At 45.1% G+C, this 22517-nt stretch overlaps 2 protein-coding genes across 2 annotated transcripts; both read left to right on the top strand.

Moving 5' to 3' along the window:
* Positions 1 to 622: 622 nt before the first annotated feature.
* Positions 623 to 7681, top strand: LOC115267509 (uncharacterized). The gene is made up of 3 exons (XM_062854246.1): positions 623 to 814; positions 880 to 963; positions 1020 to 7681. The coding sequence occupies exon 3, from the start codon at positions 1220 to 1222 to the stop codon at positions 7679 to 7681; it is 6462 nt and encodes a 2153-aa protein (XP_062710230.1). The 5' UTR covers positions 623 to 814; positions 880 to 963; positions 1020 to 1219.
* Positions 7682 to 12244: 4563 nt separating this feature from the next.
* On the top strand, positions 12245 to 19898 carry LOC109425711 (uncharacterized). The gene is made up of 5 exons (XM_062854255.1): positions 12245 to 12408; positions 12474 to 12557; positions 12614 to 19524; positions 19590 to 19673; positions 19730 to 19898. Exon 3 carries the CDS (start codon positions 12814 to 12816, stop codon positions 19273 to 19275), a length of 6462 nt encoding a protein of 2153 aa, XP_062710239.1. The 5' UTR covers positions 12245 to 12408; positions 12474 to 12557; positions 12614 to 12813; the 3' UTR covers positions 19276 to 19524; positions 19590 to 19673; positions 19730 to 19898.
* The last annotated feature ends 2619 nt before the right edge of the window (positions 19899 to 22517 follow it).

The raw sequence follows: 22517 nt of genomic DNA on the forward strand, positions 1-22517 counted from the left end.
CGGTGGCGATAAAGGCGTTCTTGATGGTGCTCCATTGATCTTCTACGCCTCCACCTACTGGAATATTCGCAGTACGGGTCTCCTCGACGAAGGACCTTTTCACCGCAGCGTCTTCCAGTCGGCGTGTGTTGAACCTGCGCCCGTTTTTTTCCTCCTGTCGCTGGATCCTGGCAATGCGCAGTCGGATCTCGCCGATAAAGGAGATGATGTTCGGCGCTACGTTTGTTCCGCACATCAAGAAGGCTTCGTCTCCATTTTCGGCTGATGCAGATGTGGTCGACTTGATTTTCCGTTACGCCATCACGGCAAACCCATGTCACTTTGTGCACTGGTCGACGAGGAAAGAGTGATCTCCCAATCACCTTGTCATTGTTGCCACAAAACTCTACAAACAGCTCTCCGTTTTCGCTCATTTCTCCGAGACCATGGCGTCCCATGCTCATAGTCCGAGTTGTCGGAACCAACCTTTGCGTTGAAGTCGCTCATGAGGATCCTGATATCACCTTTAGGAATCTTGTCTGTTGCGAAACCACTGGGCATATTCGCTCGGCAGCTGAGTGAGTTCAGTACCACCACAGATGACAGCCGTATCAGCATAGACCAGCAGACAGCAGACCAGCAGACAGCGTGGTGAAGTGTCATATGGAGCATAAACCGAGAAAAATCGACAAGAACTATAGACCTGCTTTGCATGTGAAGTTAACACTAAGTGAATTTCGTTAATTTATGGATGTAACTACTGAGTGAATTTATTATAATAACTATTCGTAAACAGCCGTGAGAGTCAGAAACCAAACTGAATTGTAAAACCTAGGTGAATTTCTAAAACATGCATTTTTCTTACGTGCTATTTAAAACTTACTCCTAAACCTATTCTAGCTAAAACTATTAGTACGGTTATAAGTAGTACGGCAGTTAGTTTACTCTTAATCAGTAGTCCACGCAAATACCAGTTACATGCAAGTAAGTGTAGTCTGACAAAAAAGAGAGCTAAACTGAAATGAATTTAATAAATCTAGGACAGTACGTGCAAACACAAAAGAAATCAGTTCGGACAAGACACAACAAAGAAGAAAACGAAAATGTAAGGTAATAATACATATCATTGGACGCAACTGATTAAATTTAATATATTTCAGCTTTGAAGCTGCGTGTTAGCTGCTATCAAAATCGTTTCCCTTCCCTGTCCGAACAATCTTCAAAGATTTTCTGCCGGATCATGGATAGCAGAAGTGGAAAACACTGTGCCAAATGCGACCGACCGGACACAGTGGATAACCTCGTCGGATGTGACACTTGCGAGACATGGATGCACTTTGGCTGTGCGGGAGTAACGGATTCAATCGCAGATCCGAATCGAACCTGGAAGTGCGATCGATGTCGCCCGCAGGTGGAAAGCTCCGTTTGCCATTCGTCAGTTGGTCGTTCGTCAGCAAGTCGTCGTTCATCCCGTATAGAACTCAGTCTGAGAATGCTGGAGGAGCAGAAGGTAATCAGGATGAGGATTTTGGAAGAGGAGGCAGCTCAGGTGGCTGCGAGAAAGAAAATCGCCGAAGAGGAGGAGAATTTTCTGAAGCAGAAGTACGCTTTACTTCTCGCAGAAGCAGATGGTGCGGAGGATGGAGTCAGTAGGAGATCGGGACTGAGCAGTCGAGCTAGTCGTGAGAAGGTACAGTCGTGGCTTAGTGGACAGGAAGTCGGCGCATCACAACAAGTGACAGTAGCGCAATCCAGCAACATTTCGCCATCGGCCGTAGTTCCGGAAGCAGCTCAGCAGTCGACGATTCCGGCATCTATCTCCGTAACAGCACCAGCCACGACCACACCCAGGCTCGCGACAGCAAATACTGGAAATATTCCGGTGATTATTGCCCCTACTCCAACGTCGACTTCCACGCCGAATTCTACGGATGATTTCGGAAGGACCGGACCCACGGATGGAAGTGTTATTCCTGAACTGCTAGATACCGGTAAATTTGTTTCACGTAAGCAAATAGCAATTCGGGAGCCACCGGTAAGTACATCGTTAACCCAATACGATTCCCCGGTGGGAATAAACTCCTTCATTTCAACGCGACCAACGTCTGCTCCACTGAAAAATATAAGTGCTCCCCCGTCGATCAGTTACCCCCACCAGTCGTTTAACGTGCTACCTTTCGAGTCAGTCTCTACATCGTATAATGTTCCAAATACCAGTAGAGGTACGTTAGGGTGTGGCAATAATACAGTTGCGACTTCAGTTGGGGTTGGGACAATTGTGGTGGGAAATTCTACGGCAAGCAACCCGTTTGATTCTGGTAACAGTTATGTACCAATGCCACCGTTGGGTCAGAATCAATCCGGGCCATCAGCATCCTCTTTCGCTGGAGTACACCCGCATCCTTTGCAATATCCTGTTTCGTCGATTCCCATAGTGAGTGCTGTGCTGACTTCCGCTTGCAGTTCAACGTGGATGAACAGTAACCCTATCAGCGTCGGTGCTGGTGGCGATGGTGTGTATGGGCCTACATCGGCAGTTCCAACGCAAGCTGCACCAATGTTTGTCAACAGCAGGCGAGTTCCGGCAGGTTTCAATCACCCTGTGCCACCCCCAGTCAGCGTTGCACCAACTCAGGACGAGATGCCAAATTCTGCAGATTACAGTACCCCTTCGGTAGGCCAACCTCAACAACGAGCAGCAACAGTACGACGGGGACCATCCAACGAACAACTGGCAGCGAGACAAGTGATGCCCCGAGAACTCTCAAATTTCTCTGGTGACCCACAGGATTGGCCATTATTCTATAGCTCATTCTGCAACTCTACGGAGGCCTGCGGGTTTAGTGATTCGGAGAACTTAGCGCGTTTACAACGTTGCTTGAAAGGTAACGCGCTAGAAGCAGTTAAGAGTCGGTTGTTGATGCCACAGTCGGTGCCATTCGTGATTGACATATTGCGAAGGTTATATGGGCGGCCAGAAGTATTGATCCACTCTCTTCTTCAAAAGTTACGCGCAGTTCCTTCTCCAAAGTCCGATAATTTGCAATCACAGATCACATTTGGTCTAGCGGTTCAGAATGTTGTGGATCACATGTCAATCGCAAATTTAGCTGATCATTTGTGGAATCCCTCGTTACTCCACGAGTTAGTTGAGAAATTGCCCCCTCAGCTTAAAATGCAGTGGTCGTACCATAAAAGTAGATGCGCTTATGTCAACCTGGCGGCATTTAGCGCATTCATGTCCGAGATAGTAGTGATGGCCTCGGATGTTACGCTTCCCATCGATAGCCTCGCAACTAGTTCCAAGCCGAGCAAAATTGGAAAGGAGAAACCGAAGCTGTACGTTCATACAGAGGACCAACAGGAAAGAAAGTCGTCGTCAGTCAACGTAGGCAAACAGCTGAAGGAATCAGCGAATAGGACATGTCTGTATTGCGACAAACCAAGTCACGAGATAGCGGATTGTATGCAGTTTAAGGCACTTGACATTGACGGTAGATGGAAAGCTGTGAAACTGAAGAACTTGTGCCGCAGTTGTCTTGTGCCTCATCGTCGATTGCCCTGTCGTGCTAGGAAGGAATGCGGCGTAGATGGGTGCAAAACATTTCACCATAAACTTCTGCACTCCTTTGCAAGTTGTCCGCTGGGAAACACCGAAGTGGCTGAAGCTTCACAGTCCACCGTGGATCCAAAAACTGTAGTGCACCACAATCTTCACAGTTCGATGACCTACTCGCTGTTCCGGTATATACCGGTAACCATCCACGGTAACGGTCAGCAGGTCAAAACCTACGCTTTCTTGGATGACGGGTCTTCCTCTACGCTTTTTGAATCCGGCATCGCGAAGGCGCTGGGTATTCACGGTCCTACGGACGGCTTCTGTTTAAGTTGGACTGGAAATATATCGAGAGAGGAGAAGGAATCGCAACGAATCAGTATTGTCATCAGCGGTGAAGGCAAGAAGTTTAAACTCCACAACGTCCGAACAGTACAGGCTCTTCGGTTGCCGAGACAGACTATGTGCTACGATGAGTTGCAGCGTTCCTACCATCACCTAAAAGGTTTGCCAGTTCGTAGTTATGCGGATGCTGCCCCTGGTATCATCATCGGAATCGAACATGTCCGACTGCTAACTTCGCTGCGTCTACGAGAGGGAAAAGACAACGAGCCAGTTGCTACGAAAACACGCCTCGGTTGGTGTATCTTCGGGAAGAGCTCGGATAGTAGTACAGTCATAGAACAGCTGAATCTCCATTTGGACGGCGAACTTGGAAATAGAGAACTACATCAGTGGATGAAACAATTTTTTGCAGTTGAGGAATCCAGTGTTACAGTAAAACCAGAACCCAAAGAAGACACACGAGCGCGGGAAATCATGGAAGCAACAACTCAACGGGTGAACGGTGCTTTCGAAACGGGACTGTTATGGAGATTCGATCACATCCGCTTCCCGGACAGTTACCCAATGGCAGTGAGACGGCTGAACGCTTTGGAAAAACGGTTGAGTAAGGATCCAATACTTGAAGCGAAGGTGAGAGAGCAGATTGCAGACTATGAGGCCAAGGGATATGCTCATCGAATTACACCTGAGGAGCTACAGTCTACGGAACCATCTAGAGTCTGGTATCTACCATTGGGCGTTGTACAGAATCCGAAAAAGCCGGCCAAGGTGAGACTGATATGGGATGCCAAGGCTAGAGCTGGAGGAGTATCGTTCAATGACATGCTACTTAAAGGTCCAGACCTTCTAGTGGCACTGATGTCAGTTCTACTACGCTTCAGACAGAGGAACATTGCCATTGTTGGCGATATAAAGGAGATGTTTCATCAGATCCGCATCCGTGATGAAGACAGACAGTCACAACGTTTCCTGTTCAGACCACATTCAGAATCGCCACCGCAGATCTATGTGATGGACGTTGCCACCTTCGGGGCTACATGTTCTCCCAGTTTGGCGCAGTTTGTGAAGAATGAAAATGCGAAACAGTTTGCCGAAACTTCTCCCAGGGCTGCTAAAGCAGTGACAGACAACCACTACGTGGACGATTTTCTGGACAGTGTGGATACGGAAGAAGAGGCTGTGACACTGATCAACGAAGTAAAATACATCCACTCCCAGGCAGGATTTGAAATTCGCAATTTCTGCTCCAACTCAACTGAAGTTCTTGAGAAAATTGGCGAACGCGGTGCACCACAGGAAATTTCAATGAATCTGGATAAGTCTTCAGAGTCCGAACGTGTACTGGGTCTAGTCTGGAAACCTGCCGAGGACATTTTCACCTTCGATTTGAGCTGTATCAACGAAGAGATCAGGACGCTGGTCACTAGTTCGACGATGCCCACCAAACGTCAAGTTCTGCGTACTGTAATGTCCTTGTTTGATCCGCTGGGATTGATTTCCCACTTTGTCGTACACGGAAAAATTCTCATGCAGCAGATTTGGAGATCCGGTACGGATTGGGATGAAGCAATTCCAGAAGAACTACATGAAAGGTGGATTAGTTGGTGTCAGTACATGCAGCGGCTGCAGGAAGTAGCAGTGCCGCGCTGCTTCTTCAGAGGTGCCGATCCTTCCACAATTGAAAATGTGGAAGCTCATTTGTTCGTTGATGCGAGTGAAGTTGCTTGTGCAGCAGTCCTCTATCTTCGTATTGTCGATAACGGAGAAACCCGATGTGCGCTTGTTGCAGCCAAAACGAAGGTTGCTCCCTTAAAACCACTTTCTGTGCCTCGGCTTGAGCTCCAATCAGCGATGATAGGAACAAGGTTGCTAGACTCGGTGCTGACTTCGCTGGACATCCAGATCACTAAGCGCTATCTCTGGTGTGATTCATCTACTGTACTGTGTTGGTTACGATCCGATAGTCGACGTTATCATCAGTTTGTGGCATTTCGTGTGGGAGAGATTCTCACGACAACCATCGTTGATGAGTGGCATTACGTGCCTTCCAGACTGAACGCGGCGGATGCGGCTACTAAGTGGAAGGACGGGCCAAGTTTTGACCTGGAGAATCCATGGTATAAAGCACCAGAGTTCCTATTCAGACCACCAGAGCAGTGGCCAGTAGAGCCTTCTCGTAAAGTGGAGACAGACATCGAGCTACGCGCAACTTTCCTGTTTCACAGCACTATCCTGCAACCGCTCATCGACGTCTCAAGATTCTCTAATTGGAACCGACTACTGAGGACTACAGCTACCGTTCTGCAGGCAGTACGACGATTCAAAGGGGAAAAGGCGTCCAAACCAAACCGTTTGACGCAGAAGGATTTGTATGATGCCGAAAATCTCCTGTGGCGACAGGTACAAACTGAAACGTATCCAGACGAGTATGCTGTTTTAAAACGCAACTTATCGGAAATCGATTGCCCGGTATCAATTCCAAAGTCCAGCCCTCTGTATCGACTGTCCCCCTTTATCGACGAAACCGGTGTCATCAGAATGAACAGTAGACTCAGCGCAGCCCCAGCGATTTCTGTAGATGCGAAGTATCCGATTCCACTACAGAAGAAGCATCATGTAACGTACCTTGTTGTTGACGATTATCATCGACGATTTCTACATGGAAATGGAGAGACAGTTTGCAACGAGATACGTCAGCGGTTTTGGATACCAGGTTTGCGAAACTTAGTCCGTCAGGTGTCGAGGCAGTGTATGCTGTGTCGCGTCAAGAAAGCTGTCCCACAACCACCTACTATGGCACCACTACCACAGGCACGAGTTACTGGATGTGTTCGTCCATTTACGCACACCGGAGTGGACTATTTCGGGCCGATTCAGGTCAAACGCGGACGCAGTTTGGAGAAAAGATGGGTGGCACTGTTCACGTGTCTAGCGATTCGTGCCGTTCATGTGGAGTTGGTGCACAGTCTGTCTACCCAATCGTGCATAATGGCAATAAGGCGTTTCGTATCTCGGCGTGGTTCTCCAGATGTCTTCTACAGCGACAACGGAACAAACTTTGTGGGAGCCAGCAACCTTTTGTCGAAGCAGATCCAGGATATCCACGAAGACTGTGCGACGACTTTCACCAATTCAGCAACCAGATGGGATTTCAACCCGCCCTCGGCTCCGCATATGGGCGGATCGTGGGAGCGCATGGTGCGCTCAGTAAAGACAGCAATGACAGCGATAGCAGATCACCCACATTCTCCAAGCGACGAAGTTCTACAGACAGTCATCACAGAAGCAGAATCGGTTGTCAACTCCAGGCCATTGACCTACATTCCACTGGAGTCTTCAGAACAGGAGGCCTTAACGCCGAACCACTTTCTTCTTTACGGAACCAAGGGTGTCAATCAACCAGCCAGTTCTTTGAATACCGTCGGAAGCAGTTTACGTGACAGTTGGCGTTTGGCGCAGTTCTTGGTAGATCAGTTTTGGCGTCGATGGATTCGTGAATACTTGCCAACCATCGCGAGACGTACTAAGTGGTTCGAGTCAGTCAAGCCGTTAGAACCAGGGGATCTTGTACTTGTCATAGATGAGGGTAAGCGGAACGGTTGGTTACGAGGTCGGATTGTGGATGTGACTACGGCAGCAGATGGACAAGTTCGGCGTGCAGTTGTGCAAACAAATAACGGTTTAGTAAGTCGGCCCGCAGTCAAGCTAGCGCTTTCTGGACCTTCGGACATCTGGACGGTCCGGAACTACACGGGCGGGGGTATGTTGCGAAACCACTGGGCATATTCGCTCGGCAGCTGAGTGAGTTCAGTACCACCACAGATGACAGCCGTATCAGCATAGACGTCAGGCCAGCAGACAGCGTGGTGAAGTGTCATATGTGTGGTATCCTGATGTGAGTGTGTGAGAGTGACGAGTCAGTCTACGATAGGATCGGCAATAAGATGGAGGTCTATAGAGTGTGCGGCTCTAGTTAAAGAGGCAATTGATAGTAGTGTAGAATACAGGTGCGGTAAAAGAAGTAGGATTTGAAATAGAGAATATCACATTGGCGATCCTGCCATGATGTTCATAGTAGTTATGTGGTGTATATTGTGGTAATTGCAGATTAAGAAAGTAAAAAAAAAACTTGAGACAAGCTCGAAAAGTTGCTGTGGTGTGAGAAAAGTGAGTGCCACGGAGGGTAGAATGTGTAAGTATACAGGAAAAGAGTTGATCGAGCATGGTTGCCAGAAATGATTCCATTAATAGTAATTGTATGACTTGCGCAGAGTTTGAGCTCATTGCCAAGTATTCTACTAGTTGCGTCGGGTTTAGCCCATGGCCAACATAGGTATTGCGCCGAGTTAGGCTCATGGCCAATACAGTAGAAACTGTGGAAAGGTAATGCTTGAGAAGAGTTTCAGCTCATTGCCAAGCATTTGAATTGTTGCGTCGGGTAAAGCCCATGGCCAACAAGCGTAATGAATCGAGTAGTTTATGATCAATGCAATACAAAAGTCAAGCATTTAGAACTGTTGTGTCGGGTAAAGCCCATGGCCAACAAAAATGCTTGTTTTGCGTCGAGTATAGCTCAAGGCCAAAACAGTGAATAAAAGTATAAAAACCCGAAGTATGGCCCATATCCATAGCGGATGAATCCCATAGCCAACAGAGGAATTAAATCAAATGTAGTTCAAGAAAAAAAAAGAAAAACAACTGGAGGATTCAATGAAAACATGCAAGAAAAAAAAAAACAATTACTAAATGAGAATTCCGAAAATGAAACATTGGGTGTTTTCTGGCAGCACTTTACATGCACTCACGGTCACGTGGTGGTGGTACAAAATAGACTATTTCGATATTTGTTTGATGGTATTTGTTGCAGCAGGAATGGCGCTGATCCAGCGATGGCTAGTTGCCATGTGGTGATAGTAGCATGGCCCTGTGCGGGGAGGCACAGCGGAGTGGTGGATGTTGTTTTCTTTTCTCGCCAGTTCGTGGTTTTGTCTGTGTCTGTATTCCTCCGTTGGGCTAGATTGTCGGTGGGTGTTGCCTGGGGCGGTGAAGGAGCGCGTCGCGTGTTTCGTTTGTGTCTGCTTGTCGGCATGCGTGGCTTGCGATTGCAATGTCGATGTGTGAATGTTTTTGAACGCATTCCATGTGCACTCTCGCTTCGGTCGCTTCGTGATTTGCTGTGCGCGATATGCCGTTAACTGTTACCGGAGGGACAACGGGGGGAATGCAGAGTCAGTGAGTGCGTGTGGTAGCTGAGTGACAGCTCCATACATGCAGCGAAGATAAGTTCATGAAACGTGTTCGAAGACAGCCGTTTTTTTTTCTGTTTTATTTCTTTTGATTCATTAGGGTGAGAGGTGCAGCATTGATCCATCGCCGTAGGTACAGACTGGGTAGATGAATGGGAAGTTTTTTTTAGTAGGGTATGTGTACCATTCCTTGGCCTAATATGCCAGTCGCCTTAACAATTTTGACCATAACTCGTGAATTAATAGCACTAGAAATGATGTGTTGACCCTATCATGCACTCTAGGCAATGCATTTTTCCCCAATTGGAAGTAAACTAGCATAAATATTCAAGAACTTACTTAATTACGTTGAAAAGATTCGATGCGATGGTATGCAACGTTGGTCTACGGTACAAAACTTGGCCTATTAGTGGATACAACGTTGGCCTATTGCTTTCCAAGCGCTAAAACCACTTTTTCTCTCATTTTTTTTTTAATATTTCTGCTGAAGTATTATCACTGTTTGTTCACCAATCTTACTTTAAAATTACATTTTCGGAGCCAAATTTTCAAAAAATTATAAATGAATCACTTAATCTAAAACTCTTTCTTAATTTAGTAACGAAAACAACGCAACCCTATTATTGTGTTATATTTTTACAATCTCCACACACAAAATCTTTCTTCCTGTTCGTTCTTTCTGGTTCATTCGCAAGCAATGTTGTTGGCGTCTCTTTTTCGGTGTTGTTGACGTCACTTTACTAATGGGCCAAGATTTGGGTACACAGTGAAAAAAATGTCCTCAATATTCGGCCCACATTTAATTTGTAAAATAGTTATTTTTCGTTGAAAACAAATATACAAGTTCAAAATAGTGTCTTTGACCGTCGCATAAAATGTTTAGTTACCGAAAAGTCAATTCAAAATGTTCCAGAATCATGCCATTTATGATCATGTGTATAGACTACCCACTAAGCCGAAGAACCATGGCGTCTACAAAAGCAAAACAAAGTGACATTTTCATTCAATTTTGATGCTCCAAAATGTTAAAATTGAAACGAAATGTTACAGTTGTTTGGCGCATAGCTTTTCCGATCTCCAGTTATGCGTGTTGTTTGAGTTTTTGGTTAACGTTAAGATAGGCCGAACGAGGGGACTATGCCAACGAAGCATCCCGATACCCTAGATACATTTTTAGTAGACATTTGGTAAAGATTATGTACACAAGCCATACCATCAATGCATTTTTGGCTATAATCCAGCTGAGAGTGATTCTTCATTAACTTCACAGTACCAAATATAAGTTGCGACTTTAGCGGTCGACTGTTGCCTGTATTCCGAAACATTTGGTAGTATTGTGAAAATAAACAGATTTCATTCGAAAGATTCCTAATGCGGTGGTTGGTAATGTATAAATATAATAACAAAAAGTCAATTTATACTCACGGCAGTTGCACGGTAGAAATGCATAAAAGTTTTAGACTTTACTTTCTTTGAGGTGATATGTTTGGTTGATTATCCGGAATTTCTTCATTTATTTGGTTTACTTTATATTGGAAACCTTCGGCCAATTAAAAGTGTAAAAGTGTACTTCGGATAAGAAGTTTCCGTTTCACATGACTAAAATTAAGTTGGTTGCGTCGATTCAGTAGAGTAAGGTGGGGCAAAAGTTCGACCTTAGTTGATAATTCAACCTATTTCAAAAAATCGAAGCAGATAAAACTAAATAAATACCGTGTGGTGATTCTACCATCCATGAGCTAAAATTTTGCTGAACAAAGTTACGCCAAATGTCTTTTCAATTTTGAGTTATAACACTTTTTGTATGTGTGTGTTTTATTCGAACTCTTGCCCCACCACTGGGGCAAAAGTTCGAATCTAGTGTTTCTGGAATTTCGCTAATCGTAGCACACTATTTTGACACTTTGGTAATAGGAATACCTGAAACCACTTAATATTTGATGTTAGAACTGGAATACACTTTAAAATTCGATTTGGATTTTACCCAAATCAGGGTTAAATTTACTACACCAAAAATTAGTAGTTTTCCACCAAATTCAGATAAAACAACTTTTTTTTCAACTTTAATCGAATTTTCTCACTAATTCCATCACTCTTAGGGATAATATGTACATTTTGCAGAATTTTAGGTTTCTACCTAAAGTTGCCACATGACTCGAACTTTTGCCCCACAATTCGAACTTTTGCCCCACTATGTGTAAAATACGATTTCCAAATCTTTTTTGCAAAAAGTTATACATGCTAGAGCATCTTCAAAATATACCTAGTTACGCCCCAAAATAAAATATCGAATTCGATTTCATTAAAATTTCATTCCATGCGTTGGAAGGGCCATCGCATGTTACAATTTTTTGATCAAAAACCAACATTTTGTCATAACTTCTCGAAATATTGATTAATTTTCATAATTTTTGGAGTGAAAGACTCTTTTTGAAAAAGGGTTCGAACAACCTTGACACCCGAAAGATATAATTTGAATTGAGCTCAAAAACTTCAAAAGAAACTCTTACCCCACTCGAACTTTTGCCCCACTTTACTCTATTTTTCAAGTATTTCTAAGATGATTAAAACAATAATGTTATGCACTGCATAGTCCATATTACATTCAAACTCATCGTTTTTAATGATAGTCGATGAATAATTGAAAAGGTAGAATGGGGTCTCTGTTTTGCTTGTGTGACGAACAATTGTGTTTCCTATTTTTGGTTGGGAGGAGCAGTAGTGAGAAGTATAGTTTTCAACTTTCCAAAACTGGAGAAGAAACGTAAAACATAATTTCCATAATAAGGTTTTGGCAGTGAGTTTTCTGAAGTGTGAATACGACACCCAATTGGCGTATTGTACTTCATAGGCTTATTAGTAAACAAACTAAATAAAATGTTGCTGATAACTCCAGCTGTAATAAGTAGTATAGTATTTGAACATTTCTGCAAGGGGAGGATGTGGTATCCTGATGTGAGTGTGTGAGAGTGACGAGTCAGTCTACGATAGGATCGGCAATAAGATGGAGGTCTATAGAGTGTGCGGCTCTAGTTAAAGAGGCAATTGATAGTAGTGTAGAATACAGGTGCGGTAAAAGAAGTAGGATTTGAAATAGAGAATATCACAATATGGAGCATAAACCGAGAAAAATCGACAAGAACTATAGACCTGCTTTGCATGTGAAGTTAACACTAAGTGAATTTCGTTAATTTATGGATGTAACTACTGAGTGAATTTATTATAATAACTATTCGTAAACAGCCGTGAGAGTCAGAAACCAAACTGAATTGTAAAACCTAGGTGAATTTCTAAAACATGCATTTTTCTTACGTGCTATTTAAAACTTACTCCTAAACCTATTCTAGCTAAAACTATTAGTACGGTTATAAGTAGTACGGCAGTTAGTTTACTCTTAATCAGTAGTCCACGCAAATACCAGTTACATGCAAGTAAGTGTAGTCTGACAAAAAAGAGAGCTAAACTGAAATGAATTTAATAAATCTAGGACAGTACGTGCAAACACAAAAGAAATCAGTTCGGACAAGACACAACAAAGAAGAAAACGAAAATGTAAGGTAATAATACATATCATTGGACGCAACTGATTAAATTTAATATATTTCAGCTTTGAAGCTGCGTGTTAGCTGCTATCAAAATCGTTTCCCTTCCCTGTCCGAACAATCTTCAAAGATTTTCTGCCGGATCATGGATAGCAGAAGTGGAAAACACTGTGCCAAATGCGACCGACCGGACACAGTGGATAACCTCGTCGGATGTGACACTTGCGAGACATGGATGCACTTTGGCTGTGCGGGAGTAACGGATTCAATCGCAGATCCGAATCGAACCTGGAAGTGCGATCGATGTCGCCCGCAGGTGGAAAGCTCCGTTTGCCATTCGTCAGTTGGTCGTTCGTCAGCAAGTCGTCGTTCATCCCGTATAGAACTCAGTCTGAGAATGCTGGAGGAGCAGAAGGTAATCAGGATGAGGATTTTGGAAGAGGAGGCAGCTCAGGTGGCTGCGAGAAAGAAAATCGCCGAAGAGGAGGAGAATTTTCTGAAGCAGAAGTACGCTTTACTTCTCGCAGAAGCAGATGGTGCGGAGGATGGAGTCAGTAGGAGATCGGGACTGAGCAGTCGAGCTAGTCGTGAGAAGGTACAGTCGTGGCTTAGTGGACAGGAAGTCGGCGCATCACAACAAGTGACAGTAGCGCAATCCAGCAACATTTCGCCATCGGCCGTAGTTCCGGAAGCAGCTCAGCAGTCGACGATTCCGGCATCTATCTCCGTAACAGCACCAGCCACGACCACACCCAGGCTCGCGACAGCAAATACTGGAAATATTCCGGTGATTATTGCCCCTACTCCAACGTCGACTTCCACGCCGAATTCTACGGATGATTTCGGAAGGACCGGACCCACGGATGGAAGTGTTATTCCTGAACTGCTAGATACCGGTAAATTTGTTTCACGTAAGCAAATAGCAATTCGGGAGCCACCGGTAAGTACATCGTTAACCCAATACGATTCCCCGGTGGGAATAAACTCCTTCATTTCAACGCGACCAACGTCTGCTCCACTGAAAAATATAAGTGCTCCCCCGTCGATCAGTTACCCCCACCAGTCGTTTAACGTGCTACCTTTCGAGTCAGTCTCTACATCGTATAATGTTCCAAATACCAGTAGAGGTACGTTAGGGTGTGGCAATAATACAGTTGCGACTTCAGTTGGGGTTGGGACAATTGTGGTGGGAAATTCTACGGCAAGCAACCCGTTTGATTCTGGTAACAGTTATGTACCAATGCCACCGTTGGGTCAGAATCAATCCGGGCCATCAGCATCCTCTTTCGCTGGAGTACACCCGCATCCTTTGCAATATCCTGTTTCGTCGATTCCCATAGTGAGTGCTGTGCTGACTTCCGCTTGCAGTTCAACGTGGATGAACAGTAACCCTATCAGCGTCGGTGCTGGTGGCGATGGTGTGTATGGGCCTACATCGGCAGTTCCAACGCAAGCTGCACCAATGTTTGTCAACAGCAGGCGAGTTCCGGCAGGTTTCAATCACCCTGTGCCACCCCCAGTCAGCGTTGCACCAACTCAGGACGAGATGCCAAATTCTGCAGATTACAGTACCCCTTCGGTAGGCCAACCTCAACAACGAGCAGCAACAGTACGACGGGGACCATCCAACGAACAACTGGCAGCGAGACAAGTGATGCCCCGAGAACTCTCAAATTTCTCTGGTGACCCACAGGATTGGCCATTATTCTATAGCTCATTCTGCAACTCTACGGAGGCCTGCGGGTTTAGTGATTCGGAGAACTTAGCGCGTTTACAACGTTGCTTGAAAGGTAACGCGCTAGAAGCAGTTAAGAGTCGGTTGTTGATGCCACAGTCGGTGCCATTCGTGATTGACATATTGCGAAGGTTATATGGGCGGCCAGAAGTATTGATCCACTCTCTTCTTCAAAAGTTACGCGCAGTTCCTTCTCCAAAGTCCGATAATTTGCAATCACAGATCACATTTGGTCTAGCGGTTCAGAATGTTGTGGATCACATGTCAATCGCAAATTTAGCTGATCATTTGTGGAATCCCTCGTTACTCCACGAGTTAGTTGAGAAATTGCCCCCTCAGCTTAAAATGCAGTGGTCGTACCATAAAAGTAGATGCGCTTATGTCAACCTGGCGGCATTTAGCGCATTCATGTCCGAGATAGTAGTGATGGCCTCGGATGTTACGCTTCCCATCGATAGCCTCGCAACTAGTTCCAAGCCGAGCAAAATTGGAAAGGAGAAACCGAAGCTGTACGTTCATACAGAGGACCAACAGGAAAGAAAGTCGTCGTCAGTCAACGTAGGCAAACAGCTGAAGGAATCAGCGAATAGGACATGTCTGTATTGCGACAAACCAAGTCACGAGATAGCGGATTGTATGCAGTTTAAGGCACTTGACATTGACGGTAGATGGAAAGCTGTGAAACTGAAGAACTTGTGCCGCAGTTGTCTTGTGCCTCATCGTCGATTGCCCTGTCGTGCTAGGAAGGAATGCGGCGTAGATGGGTGCAAAACATTTCACCATAAACTTCTGCACTCCTTTGCAAGTTGTCCGCTGGGAAACACCGAAGTGGCTGAAGCTTCACAGTCCACCGTGGATCCAAAAACTGTAGTGCACCACAATCTTCACAGTTCGATGACCTACTCGCTGTTCCGGTATATACCGGTAACCATCCACGGTAACGGTCAGCAGGTCAAAACCTACGCTTTCTTGGATGACGGGTCTTCCTCTACGCTTTTTGAATCCGGCATCGCGAAGGCGCTGGGTATTCACGGTCCTACGGACGGCTTCTGTTTAAGTTGGACTGGAAATATATCGAGAGAGGAGAAGGAATCGCAACGAATCAGTATTGTCATCAGCGGTGAAGGCAAGAAGTTTAAACTCCACAACGTCCGAACAGTACAGGCTCTTCGGTTGCCGAGACAGACTATGTGCTACGATGAGTTGCAGCGTTCCTACCATCACCTAAAAGGTTTGCCAGTTCGTAGTTATGCGGATGCTGCCCCTGGTATCATCATCGGAATCGAACATGTCCGACTGCTAACTTCGCTGCGTCTACGAGAGGGAAAAGACAACGAGCCAGTTGCTACGAAAACACGCCTCGGTTGGTGTATCTTCGGGAAGAGCTCGGATAGTAGTACAGTCATAGAACAGCTGAATCTCCATTTGGACGGCGAACTTGGAAATAGAGAACTACATCAGTGGATGAAACAATTTTTTGCAGTTGAGGAATCCAGTGTTACAGTAAAACCAGAACCCAAAGAAGACACACGAGCGCGGGAAATCATGGAAGCAACAACTCAACGGGTGAACGGTGCTTTCGAAACGGGACTGTTATGGAGATTCGATCACATCCGCTTCCCGGACAGTTACCCAATGGCAGTGAGACGGCTGAACGCTTTGGAAAAACGGTTGAGTAAGGATCCAATACTTGAAGCGAAGGTGAGAGAGCAGATTGCAGACTATGAGGCCAAGGGATATGCTCATCGAATTACACCTGAGGAGCTACAGTCTACGGAACCATCTAGAGTCTGGTATCTACCATTGGGCGTTGTACAGAATCCGAAAAAGCCGGCCAAGGTGAGACTGATATGGGATGCCAAGGCTAGAGCTGGAGGAGTATCGTTCAATGACATGCTACTTAAAGGTCCAGACCTTCTAGTGGCACTGATGTCAGTTCTACTACGCTTCAGACAGAGGAACATTGCCATTGTTGGCGATATAAAGGAGATGTTTCATCAGATCCGCATCCGTGATGAAGACAGACAGTCACAACGTTTCCTGTTCAGACCACATTCAGAATCGCCACCGCAGATCTATGTGATGGACGTTGCCACCTTCGGGGCTACATGTTCTCCCAGTTTGGCGCAGTTTGTGAAGAATGAAAATGCGAAACAGTTTGCCGAAACTTCTCCCAGGGCTGCTAAAGCAGTGACAGACAACCACTACGTGGACGATTTTCTGGACAGTGTGGATACGGAAGAAGAGGCTGTGACACTGATCAACGAAGTAAAATACATCCACTCCCAGGCAGGATTTGAAATTCGCAATTTCTGCTCCAACTCAACTGAAGTTCTTGAGAAAATTGGCGAACGCGGTGCACCACAGGAAATTTCAATGAATCTGGATAAGTCTTCAGAGTCCGAACGTGTACTGGGTCTAGTCTGGAAACCTGCCGAGGACATTTTCACCTTCGATTTGAGCTGTATCAACGAAGAGATCAGGACGCTGGTCACTAGTTCGACGATGCCCACCAAACGTCAAGTTCTGCGTACTGTAATGTCCTTGTTTGATCCGCTGGGATTGATTTCCCACTTTGTCGTACACGGAAAAATTCTCATGCAGCAGATTTGGAGATCCGGTACGGATTGGGATGAAGCAATTCCAGAAGAACTACATGAAAGGTGGATTAGTTGGTGTCAGTACATGCAGCGGCTGCAGGAAGTAGCAGTGCCGCGCTGCTTCTTCAGAGGTGCCGATCCTTCCACAATTGAAAATGTGGAAGCTCATTTGTTCGTTGATGCGAGTGAAGTTGCTTGTGCAGCAGTCCTCTATCTTCGTATTGTCGATAACGGAGAAACCCGATGTGCGCTTGTTGCAGCCAAAACGAAGGTTGCTCCCTTAAAACCACTTTCTGTGCCTCGGCTTGAGCTCCAATCAGCGATGATAGGAACAAGGTTGCTAGACTCGGTGCTGACTTCGCTGGACATCCAGATCACTAAGCGCTATCTCTGGTGTGATTCATCTACTGTACTGTGTTGGTTACGATCCGATAGTCGACGTTATCATCAGTTTGTGGCATTTCGTGTGGGAGAGATTCTCACGACAACCATCGTTGATGAGTGGCATTACGTGCCTTCCAGACTGAACGCGGCGGATGCGGCTACTAAGTGGAAGGACGGGCCAAGTTTTGACCTGGAGAATCCATGGTATAAAGCACCAGAGTTCCTATTCAGACCACCAGAGCAGTGGCCAGTAGAGCCTTCTCGTAAAGTGGAGACAGACATCGAGCTACGCGCAACTTTCCTGTTTCACAGCACTATCCTGCAACCGCTCATCGACGTCTCAAGATTCTCTAATTGGAACCGACTACTGAGGACTACAGCTACCGTTCTGCAGGCAGTACGACGATTCAAAGGGGAAAAGGCGTCCAAACCAAACCGTTTGACGCAGAAGGATTTGTATGATGCCGAAAATCTCCTGTGGCGACAGGTACAAACTGAAACGTATCCAGACGAGTATGCTGTTTTAAAACGCAACTTATCGGAAATCGATTGCCCGGTATCAATTCCAAAGTCCAGCCCTCTGTATCGACTGTCCCCCTTTATCGACGAAACCGGTGTCATCAGAATGAACAGTAGACTCAGCGCAGCCCCAGCGATTTCTGTAGATGCGAAGTATCCGATTCCACTACAGAAGAAGCATCATGTAACGTACCTTGTTGTTGACGATTATCATCGACGATTTCTACATGGAAATGGAGAGACAGTTTGCAACGAGATACGTCAGCGGTTTTGGATACCAGGTTTGCGAAACTTAGTCCGTCAGGTGTCGAGGCAGTGTATGCTGTGTCGCGTCAAGAAAGCTGTCCCACAACCACCTACTATGGCACCACTACCACAGGCACGAGTTACTGGATGTGTTCGTCCATTTACGCACACCGGAGTGGACTATTTCGGGCCGATTCAGGTCAAACGCGGACGCAGTTTGGAGAAAAGATGGGTGGCACTGTTCACGTGTCTAGCGATTCGTGCCGTTCATGTGGAGTTGGTGCACAGTCTGTCTACCCAATCGTGCATAATGGCAATAAGGCGTTTCGTATCTCGGCGTGGTTCTCCAGATGTCTTCTACAGCGACAACGGAACAAACTTTGTGGGAGCCAGCAACCTTTTGTCGAAGCAGATCCAGGATATCCACGAAGACTGTGCGACGACTTTCACCAATTCAGCAACCAGATGGGATTTCAACCCGCCCTCGGCTCCGCATATGGGCGGATCGTGGGAGCGCATGGTGCGCTCAGTAAAGACAGCAATGACAGCGATAGCAGATCACCCACATTCTCCAAGCGACGAAGTTCTACAGACAGTCATCACAGAAGCAGAATCGGTTGTCAACTCCAGGCCATTGACCTACATTCCACTGGAGTCTTCAGAACAGGAGGCCTTAACGCCGAACCACTTTCTTCTTTACGGAACCAAGGGTGTCAATCAACCAGCCAGTTCTTTGAATACCGTCGGAAGCAGTTTACGTGACAGTTGGCGTTTGGCGCAGTTCTTGGTAGATCAGTTTTGGCGTCGATGGATTCGTGAATACTTGCCAACCATCGCGAGACGTACTAAGTGGTTCGAGTCAGTCAAGCCGTTAGAACCAGGGGATCTTGTACTTGTCATAGATGAGGGTAAGCGGAACGGTTGGTTACGAGGTCGGATTGTGGATGTGACTACGGCAGCAGATGGACAAGTTCGGCGTGCAGTTGTGCAAACAAATAACGGTTTAGTAAGTCGGCCCGCAGTCAAGCTAGCGCTTTCTGGACCTTCGGACATCTGGACGGTCCGGAACTACACGGGCGGGGGTATGTTGCGAAACCACTGGGCATATTCGCTCGGCAGCTGAGTGAGTTCAGTACCACCACAGATGACAGCCGTATCAGCATAGACGTCAGGCCAGCAGACAGCGTGGTGAAGTGTCATATGGAGCATAAACCGAGAAAAATCGACAAGAACTATAGACCTGCTTTGCATGTGAAGTTAACACTAAGTGAATTTCGTTAATTTATGGATGTAACTACTGAGTGAATTTATTATAATAACTATTCGTAAACAGCCGTGAGAGTCAGAAACCAAACTGAATTGTAAAACCTAGGTGAATTTCTAAAACATGCATTTTTCTTACGTGCTATTTAAAACTTACTCCTAAACCTATTCTAGCTAAAACTATTAGTACGGTTATAAGTAGTACGGCAGTTAGTTTACTCTTAATCAGTAGTCCACGCAAATACCAGTTACATGCAAGTAAGTGTAGTCTGACAAAAAAGAGAGCTAAACTGAAATGAATTTAATAAATCTAGGACAGTACGTGCAAACACAAAAGAAATCAGTTCGGACAAGACACAACAAAGAAGAAAACGAAAATGTAAGGTAATAATACATATCATTGGACGCAACTGATTAAATTTAATATATTTCAGCTTTGAAGCTGCGTGTTAGCTGCTATCAAAATCGTTTCCCTTCCCTGTCCGAACATTGTCTACGACATCATCCAGTTGACTGTAGAAGTTCCCTTTATCTTGCAATTCGGCAACATCGAGGCCCTACAGCGACCGAAACAAGTTTTTTACAAAAAGCATTTAGGCCCTTTTCACTTGTTACACTAGCCTTGTTTTTCAATATAAAAGTATTGCGAAGCCAATCAAATCCAACTTTATGTTGATAATAATTGACTAAAAATCTCCACCTGCTTAAAAATTTTCCAGCATTATCAAGATGTCGTAGAATTCCCAATTTTCATAATCCTCCTTGTTTTCGTGCAAATTAGACGTGTAGGTTAGTTTGGAAATCTTCGTGGGAATCTAGTCAAGCTAATTACCTCATCATCGTTCTCGCTGTTGTCTGCGTCGTCGTTGTCGTCGTCATTTTCCCATTACGGTGAATCACCCCGGAAGTATTCCAATTTCCTGCCGGCACACCGGGCGCTCACTCCCTAGGCAAGGCAGGCACTTGGCATATCGTTCTTCAGCCAGAGAGATAACCCCACGCACGTTGCCACCGTCGTCGGTGTCGTCGTCCCCAAGCCAGCAGCGAAGGATGATTACAACGGGCAGAAGAGTGAGCGCACTCAGCCAAGATAAAATTAGATTGTGAAGTCTTTCCACTTTCGTGACCTACTTCGAGGGCGCGGTGGCAAATCCCAAGAGGAACTTCCGCATTGTCAAACAACTGGCTTTGTAGTCGATTAATGTAGCGTGAAAATTAATAATCTCGTCGGTCGGCAGCACAGTTCTTTCGGGTTAGAGAAGAGCTTTTGTTGAGAGTCCTTCGGAATCCAACGGCTCGCGTAATGGGAGCGAAATTGCCTGAAAAGTTTCCATTTCAATACGGCTTGCGAGAGTGTAATTAAGATTTCAATGGTGCTCCAGGCCAGCACCCAGCAGGCGTGCCGGGGTCGCAATTGTTTCAAAAAGAACAACGAACTGATTCCGACAATTGAGCTCTCCGCCTGTGAACGATCCGGCTCAATGAACGACCATTATCGACACAAATACATAATTGAGGCAGTGATTCACAATGACGACGACGACGACGACGACGACGCAGGCAATCGCTCATTCAATTCAAACAGGAACGGGTACAATAGCTAATAATAATGGTAGCAAACTTACATTCTATCAGCGAGATACGACGAAAAGATATATTCGACATTCAATGCCGACTGTCTGAGGCACCTTCACGCTACTGGAAAATCGCTTCATCATAATTACCGACGCCACAGCTTCAGGAAAGCTTCTTTCGGGGTCAATAACAACCAGTCACCTTGCACTGAAAAAAAAACTCACCTGCTTATAGCTAGAAATGTTGATAAAATTCACCCTTTAATATTGAGATTGAGAGGAGGTTAGTGGTGAGCTTGTTTGTTTCAATTCCAATTCTGTTAATTATAACTACGCATATTACGCATATGCAGTAGTGGTTAGTCATTTTTTTTAGTGTAGTCCTACTGGAGTCTGGATGCCACGTCTCGTATAGGAAATCACATTACTTTCATCGTTTCATCACAGTCAGCCGACACCTTGTCTTCGTCGTCTTCGCTCTTTCCGTCCTCGTCGCCATGTGAGACACTTTAATGTCTGGTGGTACAATTCTTTTTGAAAACGTAACTCAACCTTGGTTTTGCTTGCAGGATCTAGGGTAGGAGAATGCCTGGAAATTCGTCTTTACGTAATCAACGTCACTGTTTCTAGGAATGTACCATTTATTTCAGTGGCAGATGAAAAGCAGTTCTTTGTTTGCTCTTTTTAAAGTCCTTTTTTGTTTGTTTGTATTAACGTGTATTTTAACACTGAGCTAATTCTACACTTTAAAAGTACTTCAGTGTTTGAACGAAAAAGTGATAAGTGAACCACTCGGCAGTTTTTCTTCCCTTCTGTTGGTTCTGTTTCAATTACCAAGCGGTGTATGTTCTCTCGTCGAGTCGCATGGTTTACGAAGGAACATAAAGAAGATACTCCGATATACACTCAGCGAAAAAAACTAGCGAAATTCATCGAAATACCTTATGAAAATTTGCTTTAACTAATTCTTATGGATGACATAAGAATACCTTATGAAAATTGATCGTGCTTGCTATGACAAATTTCATAAGAAAAACTTATCAAAAGAACAAAAAAATCTTAAAATGATGCAGACTGGATTCGATCCATGAACGTCGGGATCACCGAGCCCGTGTTTTATGAACACGGCTACCGACGCTTGAGAATTCCAAGTTGCTAAACATGAATAAAAGCCAAGCTGTGAGACGATTTTACGTCATAGAGTGACCTTATGAAATTCATCCGAATCATTATGAATCATTTAAAGGCCGTTTCATAAGTTGGGCCTTATGGAAATCTTAAGGTTATTTGGCTGAGTGTAGACAAGCTGCGGCGATGAGCGGGCATCGCTAAGTGTAACACTTACCCATGATCTCTCATCGTTGGCTTGGGACAACTGTGAATAATCGTTATTTTTATCAGTATTTGATGCGTTTTCGCTTTTAAAACTTGAACTACTATTTAATTTAACTGTATTCATGACGTTGCAGGTTGTGTAGTTACAATAAAAAAGAATTTTGACAATAAAATATTCTTACCGAATGCATCG

The sequence above is a fragment of the Aedes albopictus genome, chromosome 1 (genome assembly GCF_035046485.1).
Source record: "Aedes albopictus strain Foshan chromosome 1, AalbF5, whole genome shotgun sequence".
Lineage (NCBI taxonomy): Eukaryota > Metazoa > Arthropoda > Insecta > Diptera > Culicidae > Aedes > Aedes albopictus.